General features: G+C 41.3%; 3 protein-coding genes across 3 annotated transcripts; all 3 read left to right on the plus strand.

Annotated features, from left to right (window-relative positions):
* Positions 1-31: 31 nt before the first annotated feature.
* LOC145894868 (putative 4-coumarate--CoA ligase 2) lies at positions 32-1,492 on the plus strand. The gene has a single exon (XM_082983569.1). The coding sequence runs from the start codon at positions 32-34 to the stop codon at positions 1,490-1,492; it is 1,461 nt and encodes a 486-aa protein (XP_082839695.1).
* Positions 1,493-3,668: 2,176 nt separating this feature from the next.
* On the plus strand, positions 3,669-5,201 carry LOC145894939 (putative 4-coumarate--CoA ligase 2). The gene has a single exon (XM_082983697.1). It carries the CDS (start codon positions 3,669-3,671, stop codon positions 5,199-5,201), a length of 1,533 nt encoding a protein of 510 aa, XP_082839823.1.
* A 2,965-nt stretch (positions 5,202-8,166) lies between these two features.
* Positions 8,167-12,474, plus strand: LOC145895028 (uncharacterized). Its single transcript, XM_082983811.1, has 2 exons — positions 8,167-8,264; positions 8,686-12,474. The coding sequence occupies exons 1-2, from the start codon at positions 8,183-8,185 to the stop codon at positions 12,114-12,116; spliced, it is 3,513 nt and encodes a 1,170-aa protein (XP_082839937.1). The 5' UTR covers positions 8,167-8,182; the 3' UTR covers positions 12,117-12,474.
* Positions 12,475-12,505: the final 31 nt, after the last annotated feature.

The following is a 12,505-nucleotide window of genomic DNA, read 5'->3' on the forward strand; positions in this document are numbered from 1 at the left end:
AGCTCCAATCGCTCAATATGCTTTGGAAAAGATGGAACATTTCGGCAACTGTGTGGCGTTGGTGGATCCTTATCATGATCAATCGTGGACATTCAGCCAACTCCGCCAACAGTCAATTGAGTTTGCATTCAAACTACGTTCCATTGGTGTAGAGAAGGGCGATGTTGTTGGCTTGGTGGTTGACTTCCATCCAAAATGCGTTCCGTTGATACTTGGAATTATTTTGTGCAAGGCTACACTAGCTACTGGCAATATCAACGCTGTACCTAAAGATATTGCCAAACAAATGAAGCATGTGAATGCAAAGTTTAGTATTTGCGAAGAACATGGATTGCAGCAGGAATTAAAGTCAGAACTTGAGCAAGTTGATATTTATGACCTTGACTTTTTCAAAGCATCTGGCGATTCTGCTTCAGAGAACGTAATGGAAGAAATATTATCATCCAGTGGAGTTGATATTCATGAAGATCCACTGGCAATCGTTTTTACAAGCGGTTCAACAGCAGAACCAAAAGCCCTGGTTGTTACAAATGCCAGTTTTATGTCTTCCGTTACCATCGAATTTATTCAAAACCTGAAACCTGCTGAGTGTATGTTAACCGTTTGCAAACAGCTAAACTTGTTTGGATTCTGGAGTTTTTTTACCCACATTGTTTTGGGTGTGAAGCACATTGTAACAACAAATATATCACCAGAGCTGTTCAGCCACTGCGTTAAACTTTATGGCGTGAATGGCGCCTTCATCAGTGACTACGTCACGTTTAACAGAATTACAAACCAAGCTCTGTTGGAAAATATCAACACATTACGATTTATTAGAGTTGGTGGAGCTTCAACACCAAAACAGTTAATGCAGAAAGCAAGTGATAAGTTCCATGTGGCTGTAACAAGTGGATATGGAAGTTCAGAAGGAGGGTTGGTAACGTGTTCCCCAACAAATCAGACTCCATTTGAAAGCGTAGGAATTCTCTGTCCCAATGTTCAACTTAAAGTGATCGATGTTGATAACGGGACAGAACTTGGTCCTGGTAAACAAGGGGAGTTTTTTGTAAAGAGTCCTGGTGTTTTCAAGGGATATTTGAACAACAAAGAAGCAACTGATGCAGTGTTGGATGAATGTGGTTGGTTTCGGACTGGAGACTTGGGATATTATGACGAGCAAGGATTCGTTTACGTGGTCGACAGACTTAAAAACGTGATTAAATCACACGGCAATATGGCAGTTTTTCCCACCCAGCTCGAAGAAGTACTTTTGTCTCATCCAAGTGTGGCGGAAGCCGTTGTTGTTCGTACAACTCATCCAGTATACAACGAGGCGGCAAAAGGTTTTGTTGTCAAAAAAGACGAATGTTTGACAAAGGAAGAGTTGCTTAAATTCTACAACGCACAAGTGGCAGAATACCAGCAACTCTTTGGTGGCTTGGAGTTTATTGATCAAATTCCAAAGACTGGCCTAGGAAAACCTAAAAAGACTGCACTAGAGTCCCTTTAACTTGATTTGTGCCCCTGTCATAAAAATACTTAGCATACAAGCTTAGCAATTAAAAACATCTAGTAGATACCTTACAAGCAAAATGATATGATGCAACCATTTGATTGTACTTCATTGCTTAATATTCATGTGTTGTGATTGTATACAAGTTCATTATGTACAAATTGTATTTACGTTGACATTCATTAATTTTAACTTTTGAAAACTTGTTGATTATTGGCAATCAATCTATCATGGTATTATTTTCGTTACAATTAAAAACAGTCTTGATTCTCATGAAGTTGTGTTTTGGAGACAAAGGTGGTATAGGATTAAATTTACATGAGCGCAAGTCTTCGGAAAGACGCACGGCAAGTTAAGTCTATAAACGACTTGGCAAGTACTCTACAAGTAGAAAAATCCATGTCTACTTCGAGTTTTTACTGGAAATCAATCCAGCATTCGTCTTGCTGTACCCATGACTATAGGCGGGATTAAATGCTGCTCAAAATGGAGTCCGTCAGTTTCGAAACCTACTTTATAGAAAGGTAATGCTTCTGTTAAAGACGCGTCAGTTATTTCACAAATAAGTGTACCTCCTGCTCTCGGCGGACCTCACTTAAACAACAAATTTTTTTATTTTGGCGCCATATTCTTGAAAAGATTGGACGCCATAGTGAACGTCCCAAAGCCAATAAGGCTCTGTGTTTCGGTATATTAGACCCACTGGTATTTTTTTTGAAAAAGGTTTCACCGACGGAAAATGCCCACATGTTATTGTGTTCTCTGTCACAATAAGAGGAGGACGTCACAAAGCAACCAGTGATGCATGGGGTTAATTTTACGGTTGAGTTAGCACATATGCATGCGCTGCTGCCAGGGCGAATTTGAGCCACCAGTTTTGGACAGTTTTAGTGGGGTTTTGGGCGCTTTAAATCAGGTAGCTACTTTGTGCCGGGTGCTGCAGAAAATTGAGCTAAAAAGACAGCTAACACTTCAGGCTATATTTATAGAAAAGTGAATTGTTTAATGGCACTGGTATTTGTATTATGAAATTATTTTGTATAGGTATTATGAAACAACCATCTTCCTCACAGACGCATTCTGGTCAAAATTGGTCGCCGGACAAGTGCATTTGTAACCCCTTGGGGCATTTAATCCCTCCCTGTTGGACATTTGGGATGAAAAAGCAACAAAAATGCAATTGGATTTTGCAGGAAAACGATTCGTTGAAGTATCCCATTTATTGTGGTCCAATGCGAAGTCCATCCCTCCTCCATACAATAGCACCAAAGTTAGTTGCTGAATAATTGCCTATAAAGGAACACCCCAGGGCTGTTTATGCCCCCTTTAGGTCATAAGATCTTCCAGGAAGCTCAACAAATCCTTGCTGTGTACTGTCCGCTCCAGGGGCAATATTTTTTTTAATGAATATTAGGACCCTATGTAAGTCACAAGACCCAACAACGGTTACTGGGAAACAAGCGGGAACAGTCGACAGGTGCATTATTGTAGAGGGCCTTGAAAACAGCATTTCTTTGGTTTAATTGTCATATAGGAACTTGACAGATAAAAAGTTTCCATCGACCAAAAAAGAACAATCGTATTTTTTTGTAGATCGCGTTTCCAACGACCGGCCGATACACACTTGGATTCTTTACATTCGATTATTTGTTTTACTATCAGCCCGACGTTTTGTCTGAGCCAGGTTTCTGCACATGACTAACCGTTTGTTGAGCATTCAAAGCCACAAAAGCAACCACATGGTTCACTGATGCGTGTAGTTACTAAACCTTAAAATTCGAATGTTGCTTTTTTATTTCTTTGTACATAATAATAAATTGCGAAACAAATGCTCTTGTAACGTGATTTTGCTAAGTAAGCGATAAAGTTTTTGCCTAATATGGGGAGCTTGTGGTGTTTCGAAGACAGTTGTGTATGCTTGTGACTGCGGGATGCTATGTCCACCTTAAAACCATAAACTTGGGATTGCCTCACATTTCCATCAAGAAAATTGTGCTTGGTACCGGGTTCACCAATGCTGTGGAAAATACCTTATCAGCAAAGTAAACGTCACAAAATAGTTAAAACTGAAAAAGGCCATTACGTGTTGTTACGGTTCGGTAGCCATGCAGTACTTGACAGCCCCTGCAGTCATGTTCTTTGGAAGTTTACAGTCGACTGCTTTCTGATAACAATGGTGCTGAAAAGTCCGTTTCCAGATGTTGAGATTCCCCAAGTTCTAATCGCTCAATATGCTTTGGAAAAGATGGAACATTTCGGCAACTCTGTGGCGTTGGTGGATCCTTATCATGATCAATCGTGGACATTTAGCCAACTCCGCCAACAGTCAATTGAGTTTGCACTCAAACTACGTTCCATTGGTGTAGAGAAGGGCGATGTTGTTGGCTTGGTGGTTGACTTCCATCCAAAATGCTTTCCGATGATACTTGGAATTATTTTGTGCAAGGCTACACTAGCTACTGGCAATATCAACGCTGTACCTAAAGATATTGCCAAACAAATGAAGAAAGTGAATGCAAAGTTCTGTATTTGCGAAGAACAAGGATTGCAACAGGAGTTAAAGTCAGAACTTGAGCAAGTTATTATTTATGACTTTGACTTTTTCAAGGCATCTGGCGATTCTGCTTCAGAGAAAGTAATGGAAGAAATATTATCATCCAGTGGAGTTGATATTCATGAAGATCCACTGGCAATCGTTTTTACAAGCGGTTCAACAGCAGAACCAAAAGCCCTGGTTGTTACAAATGCCAGTTTTATGTCTTCTGTTACCATCGAATTTATTCAAAACCTGAAACCTGCTGAGTGTATGTTAACCGTTTGCAAACAGCTAAACTTGTTTGGATTCTGGAGTTTTTTTACCCACATTGTTTTGGGAGTGAAGCACATTGTAACAACAAATATATCACCAGAGCTGTTCAGCCACTGCGTTAAACTTTATGGCGTGAATGGCGCCATCATCAGTGACTACGTCACGTTTAACAGAATTACAAACGAAGCTGTTTTGGAAAATATCAACGCGTTACGATTTATTAGAGTTGGTGGAGCTTCAACACCAAAACAGTTAAGGCAGAAAGCAAGTGATAAGTTCCATGTGGCTGTGACAAGTGGATATGGAAGTTCAGAAGGAGGGTTGGTAACGTGTTCCCCAACAAATCAGACTCCATTTGAAAGCGTAGGAATGCTTTGTCCCAATGTTCAACTTAAAGTGATCGATGTTGATGACGGGACAGAACTTGGACCTGGTAAACAAGGGGAGTTTTTTGTAAAGAGTCCTGGTGTTTTTAAAGGATATTTGAACAACAAAGAAGCAACTGATGCAGTGTTGGACGAATGTGGTTGGTTTCGGACTGGAGACTTGGGATATTATGACGAGCAAGGATTTGTTTACGTGGTCGACAGACTTAAAAACGTGATTAAATCACATGGGAATATGGCAGTTTTTCCCACCCAGCTCGAAGGAGTACTTTTGTCTCATCCAGGTGTGGCGGAAGCCGTTGTTGTTCGTATAGCTCATCCAGTATACAACGAAGCGGCAAAAGGTTTTGTTGTCAAAAAAGACAAATGTTTGGCAAAAGAAGAGTTGCTTAAATTCTACAACGCACAAGTGGCAGAATACCAGCAACTCTTTGGTGGTTTGGAGTTTATTGATCAAATTCCAAAGACTGGCCTAGGAAAACCGAGAAAGACTGCACTGGAGTCCCTTTAACTTGATTTGTGCCCCTGTCATAAAAATACTTAACATACAAGCTTAGCAATAAAGAACATCTATAAAAAAGGTTATTGTTGCAAGCAAAATGACGTGATGCAACCATTTGATTCTAAATTGATTGTAAAGTTCATGTGGTGTGATTGTGTACGAGTGCATTATGTACATATTGTGTTTATGTTGAGTAACTAATTAACAATTTTAACCTTTGTTGATCATTGGAAATTGTAATCAATGTATTATTGTGTGGAAATGATTATTCATGTGCTGACAAATAAGACTGCATGCATGGGCAGTTCAACGAGATGCATGTCGACGCGTGCCACGGTTCGCTAAAGACGTAGTAGTCGCTACACCACCCCCTTTCAGAAACTTACAATGCGGAAAATAAATGAACAATTACACATTACTATAGAGTGAGCACAAGATGGTCACGCAACTGCGACAGGTTTCGTCAGCCTAATTTCTGCGGACTTAGTCGGTCTACAGAAATTGTTGCCATGCCGTACGCCCCAATCCAAAATAGGCGTTTTTTGAGAAGTCTCAATAACTTTGTACCCTCGTAAGGTGCCGGTGGTCGTTGAGTATCTTTCCGTACGAATACGTGTAACCGAAATTAGCTTGTCTCTAAACCGGCTAACGCCCAGGTTACTCTGCACTAACGGCCTATCGCCAAGACCTAGAGTCACACGACCAAGGTGGTTAGTTTTGTAATAAAATGGAAACGCTAATAGGTATAAAAGAGTAAAATGGTAAAAGTACGGATAAAACAACGGTTGTTCTTTCACAAAATGGACATTCCACTGCACATATAGCGTTCACAACAATTACTTCTCGCCACAATAAAAACAGTGCTTTCTACTCGCCACCACCAGAGAACTGCCTGGCTTTTCGCTTATTATTTCCACTGCCCCCGTTTGCCACGCAAGCGTGACTGCTCGGGCGTATAAAAACGAGTAAAATAGAAATAATTACAAGTATATTATAAAAGGTGAGTTTAAGTAAACAAAGAAAAATATGCGAGTAAAAGTGAAGGTGAAGTGAAAATACAAAAATAAATAAAGCGTGTGAAAAACAAAACGAACAAAGACGATTACATACGTACTTCGCAGTTGACAGCTTCCTCGGAAGTATTATTCTATTAGCTCCTTGGCGAGACATTAATGTCGGAATCTGGCTTATTACTGACTGTCGGAGTTGTGAAAGCAAATTGGGTGATTTAACAATGGTGGGTATGACGTATACGGCTCCTTCGAGTGGTGCACCAAACACCAGTTCAGTCGTCAAAGTTTATAAATCTTCTTTGGGAGTTGTTCTTATGCTCAGAAGCCTCTCCAGTACAATGCCTGTGGAATCGTTTCGTGGTTGGGAGCAGTTTGATACCGAGGAGCTAGTTAAAAACTGACCAGAGTTCGGACGTAAAAGAGGTTCTCGATTCGTCGTCAAATCGGTAAGAATGCAAAGGCAGTCAGTCTAAGCGTCAATAAAAACTATGTTGCAGGTCAAAGCTGTTGGATCCAACATGGGTATGGCTTCTCTCCACCATTCATGGCGTTGTACTTGGTAAGAAAGAGCGATGGTAAGAAAGACACTGTGGTGCCCAATTTCCTGCAAGTTTTTACATACCACATATAACGTTGCGTAATGAGCTTTTAAATAATGTTATGCAGTGTATGTTTACCCCTGTCGGTACTGCAGATAGCGTTACTGCAGTGGAGATTATGTGAGCTGCAGACTGTTTCGACCTTTCAGATGTAGTTTGGTGTGGGAGACTTTTCTGGTTTACTTTGCCGACCAAATTACAATATTATCCCTATATTAACCACTAAACCCAATGATAACTAACTCCTCATAATCCCCTATTAACTAAACCACCCATAATCCTCTATTAACTAACCACCCATAATCCCCTATTAACTAACCACCCATAATCCCATATTAACTAACCACCCATAATCCCCTATTAACTAAACCACCCATAATCCCCTATTAACTAAACCACCCATAATCCCCTATTAACTAAACCACCCATAATCCTCAATTAACTAAACCACCCATAATCCCCTATTAACTAACCACCCATAATCCCATATTAACTAACCACCCATAATCCCCTATTAACTAAACCACCCATAATCCCCTATTAACTAAACCACCCATAATCCCCTATTAACTAAACCACCCATAATCCCCTATTAACTAAACCACCTATAATCCCCTATTTACTAACCACCCATAATCCCCTATTAACTAAACCACCCATAATCCCCTATTAACTAAACCACCTATAATCCCCTATTTACTAACCACCCATAATCCCATATTAACTAACTATACAATTCGCATAATACACTAACCTCTCTTTTTTATCAAACTAACCACTAATCCACAAGCACTTGTTGGAAGACCTTATGGCCATGATATAAATAGCCCCGGGGGTTGCTTAGATTGCCTAGCACTTTGTTGCCATTACATAGAGAAAGTTGTGGCTCACACAAAAATGCAAATGATCGGATAACAATGCACTTGGGTGAGGTTTGTGATATGCGTGATATTTTGGTGCTTGAAAGACCTGCCGGCAACTGCGCACAGTGCAATCTTTATAGCTCAGCATCATCGGCAACCGAGCAAATTGTTGAAGAATCAGGAAAGGCCGCCCACACACAAAATCGTTAAATAAAGTTGACCCACGCATAGTGCGTTGTGTTGGACAGAATTACTGAACGCAGGTTGCTGTGAATCAGCAGATGTTGTCACATGCCGAGTGATAGTAAGACAAGTTAACAATGAAAACATATGTACCGCCGGAATGAAATACTCATTTTCCTTCAATATTTCAGCCAGGATCTATTGCTTTCTGAAAAAAGTTTGTTGATGTTACGCTTGGTTGATATGGCCGTCGAAGCGTGAAGTATCAATTTCGCAGCTTTCGTCTAACGAAACACAGGGAGTGAACAACTACGTATTGTGTTCTGAATGCCATGGAAGGTCGAATGGAGGTTGTTGTAGATTCTAATACTGTGGACGACCTGGAAGACCGTGCTACGGCATCTTCTAGTGTTGGTGAGAAAATCCTACTTTACCACAGTTCCTACTGTTGGTCAGTCTGTAGTCTATACCTACAGTACTTACTGGTGCACTGTCATTTACAGCACCTGAGGAGGCGAGTTCAAGCGCGCTAAAGCGTGTACAAATATAAATGTTTAACAGTCAGTCTCTTTTCGAAACAGTAAACCATCAAGAACTATACTTAATGCATGAAATTTAATTGTTAGAATATTCGTGACGTTGTAGCTGCTAAAAATGCTAGAAGCTGGTCCTGTAAATGTTACAACGGGTCGGTTTACGCAATGCCTGCGCGGTAAAGTTTGCTAGGTATCATTGCGTTGTAAACATAGTTGCCTTCGATAAGATACGGTGACGCTTAAAAACTAAGCACCTACACTTCATGTGCTCACTTGAAATTGCTGTTTCTTTTTTGCAGATAAACAAAACGCCACGATGCCACCATGTGTGGAAGAGGTGGGTTTAGGTAGTGCACTAAGGGAAAAGTGTCGGAAAAACGGCAGAGAAATAAATTTCGTCGAAACTGCTGGTATCCTGCACGAACTCGGTCTTCTTTACAAACGTCGGAGTCCGGACAAACTAAGTCTTCTGCAGAGTGCGGTTCTGCTTGTTGGAGCGTACAAGCGTAATCCTGAAAACAAGGAGGCCGTAAAGAAAGATTTGAGGCAACTTTGCGACGATGTGACGTCACTGGCCAAAGCCAAATACCGAAACGTTGATTTAGTTACGGCTGCAGATAATTTCTACCTCCAGGTGGACATCTACCGCCGTGCTGTACAACGGAAATTGGATTTGGTGAAATCAGAATGCGGCACTGATATTGATGGCAAATTCACGCAATTCGCAATGGAAGCCCAACTGGAATCCACGGACGGTTATTTAGGAATAATGAAGGCTGTTGGCGAGTTTTGTGTGAATGACGTCATGGGAAAGCCCCCTTGTCAGTTCAGTCACGTTGGTTTTGGTTCGTTGGCGCGGAACGAGGCCACAACTCATTCCGATTTCGAGAGCATGATTTTGTTGGAGGAAGGTGTCCAAACGAGAGGTGACTACCAAGAGGTTTTAGAGTATTTCGGATGGTATTCCGTCATCTTTCAGCTAATTCTGATCATGTTTGGTGAAATGATCATTCCCTTTGCCGCCATTCCGTCTCTTAACGATCCCCACTCAAAGGAAAACAATTGGTTTTACGATTCGTTTGCAAAATGCGGAATATGTCCGGATGGATTTGCCCCTCAAGCAAGCAAAAATCCAATTAGCGACGGGAAGGATTTTAAACTAATTAAACCAGTAAGTGGCATACTGCAGTACCTCACGGAATACCCCGCAGACAAAAAACAGTACTTGGGCGATCTACTAACCAGGACATGCCATGTGTTAGGTGACGTAGATGTGTACAAATGTTACGTCACCCAGTTGAGGAAAAATCAGGAAATCCAGAGAAAGACTTTGCGGTTTGCGATGTGGGCACAAAGTGAAGTGGAGGAAAGCTTTAAAAAGTTTAGTCCACAGAGCAGTTTCATTCAGTTTGAGCATAGTAACAAGTTTGATGTGAAACGTTTCATTTACCGAAGCGTTTCTATGTTGATGATGGTCGTGGGTAGAGTTTACGGCATTGAGGAAAGCTCAAGTTACGACATCGTAACCAAACTGCATCAACAAGGAAGAATTTCAGAACATTCTGCACGTTCACTGCATTTGACTGTGGCTGTGGCTTGTTTTTACAGACTGCAAGCGTACGGAAAATATGGTGGTCAAGACGATATGCTATTTAGCAATAATTTCGATGACACAACAGTTCGTGGCGAACTGCTTGAAACCATAGGCGAGAAGCTGCTTGTGGAATTCTTTTGCACTGTTGGGTGCCTACAGAGTGTTCTGTATTTTTCCGTACACGCAGATCTTAAACTAATCGACAGTTTGTTGCCGAGTATGAAAACATGGATTGAACCAAAGGTTTATCTCTTTCTGAGGCGTTTCAATAAAGCAATAGAAATATTAAAAACAACCGAAGTAACATCCGATTTTGATCACTGCGTTTTTAGAAAACAGTTCGGTGGGCCGAAGGAAGTTTTCAAAGCCACTCAACTCTCTCTTCTGGGAGCTTGCTTTTTCGCCCAACATGAATATCGTCTGTCGCTGAAATCGTTTAACGAGGCTCTGACGATCTTCTCGGAAAACCAAACCAAACATGTGGCGATTTGCTTAAACTCCATTGGTCAATGCTACTACAGACTTAAGCAGTTTGACAAGTGCTACCAAGCATTTGATCAAGTTCTTGCCCTGACGTCGAAAGACCGCAAACCCCCAACCTCACATCTGCGTTGCTTTACTTTCATATCTATTGCTATGTGTCTATCTCAACAGGGGAAGCACCTTGCTGCAGCAAAAGTCCTAAATATAAATTTGGAACATCAGCTAGGATCGGATAGATCTGTTGCGCGGTTCCATTCTGTTCTTGGATTTTGCCTCTCCAACCTTGGTTTGCACGGCAAAGCCCTCCCACACTTCAAGGCACAGCTGGATGTGGTCTTGAAGTTGACCGATGACCAGCAAAGGGACTTAAAAGTCGCCAATGCTCACTCGCAGTTAGGTGAATGTTATCTCCATCTGAGTGAGAATAAAAACGGATTGAAGCATTTTCAAATTGAGATGAAAATACGTGAGAGCAACGACGTAAAATCTATGCACGATATAGTAATGTGTAAACTTAACATTGCTCACTGTTTATCATACGAGGGATCCAGAAACGAGGCGTTGGATATTCTACTTGTTTTAATGAAAAGTAGAGATTGTTGGAGAAAGCTTGCGGAAAGCAACAGTCATTTGGTATATCGCCTTGCAGCAAAGTGCCATTACGATATGAGGAACTTTTCCCAATCGTTAAATTGGAATTTAAAACTTCTGAATCAATATGCGAAAACAAAGCGTACACACTCTAACATGGAACACAGCAGCTGCTTGTACAACGTGGCAAACTGTCAATTTAAGTTACATCAATACAACATAGCTTCAAAAACATACTTAGAATTTCTTGTGCTTCAGCTGCAAGCCAGCAAGGACAGCTGCAAGCCAGCAACAAACGACGGCGCCGAGTTACAAAAATGCATAAACTCCATAAACTGCCTTCAGACGTGTTTTTTAAAAACAGGCCAGTTTTTAAAAAGCTTGAAGTGGTGCAAGGTCGAACTCGAGTACAGACAGATCAAGTTGGGTCGCGATCAAGTGAGAATCGCAGAATGCCACAACCATATCGGGGCATGTTACTTCTCAATGGGTTTGCACGCGGCCGCTATTACCTCTTACCAGAAAGAAGAAACCGCTTGGAGAAGTACAGCAAGTGATACGAACTTTAAGGCTCACTCGGAGTGCCTCCACAACATAGGTTACGTTTTAAGCATCAGTGGAAACCAATTGGAAGCTGCAAGTTGGTACCGGAAGGAAGCGGAATTGCTGCGGGAATTTGGATCCACAGAAACGGGGAAAGAGAAAATGGCTTCGGCGTTTTACGAGGCTGGAACGTGCCTTCAAACATGCAAACATTTCCACAATGCTTTGGAACGTTTCGTAGAAGCACTGGAAGCTTTTGACTCATTGCTGCATCGAGATAGAGTTTTGCTTGATATTGTGAATACTAAAAGCAGGATGGGTCAATGTTTCATTGCCTTAGGGATGTTCGAGGAAGGATTGGAAATGTTCCGTACGTTTGACGATATTTATCGGCTTCAAGCCGAAAGCAGAAGACGTGCAATGCTGTGGCGATTAGATCTAACTGGCCGCTGTCTTTTTAGGATGCGTCGATTCCAAGAAGCCTTTGGTGTGTTTAAAACGCTTATTGACATGTTGTAAATTCTGCAGTGGAACTTCGGATATGCGATATATTTAAAATAAGAAACCCAAAGCTAAGGTCCTGAATTGTGAAAACGTTTCAAACACAAATTTGCTCATATTCAACGGTCCCGTTGAACGACTGGGACTGACACACCCTGACTTACAGCATCTTAGCATTGGATTTCTTATTTAAAGTCGTCTGTTTTTTGCATCTAGGTGGAATACTGTTGTTTATTCACCGCGTTAAAATCTCACACTGTTTGCAGAACGTGCGTTAAACAAAACACAAGTATATAAGCTGCCTACAGGGCCACTGTGCCAAAGAATCAGCAAGACCTCCACTTTGTGGTTACTATAGACACAATTGGTCGAAACAGTGGCCCTGTCTGCAGCTCACTATGAAAACA

The sequence above is a fragment of the Ascidia mentula genome, chromosome 1 (genome assembly GCF_947561715.1).
Source record: "Ascidia mentula chromosome 1, kaAscMent1.1, whole genome shotgun sequence".
Lineage (NCBI taxonomy): Eukaryota > Metazoa > Chordata > Ascidiacea > Phlebobranchia > Ascidiidae > Ascidia > Ascidia mentula.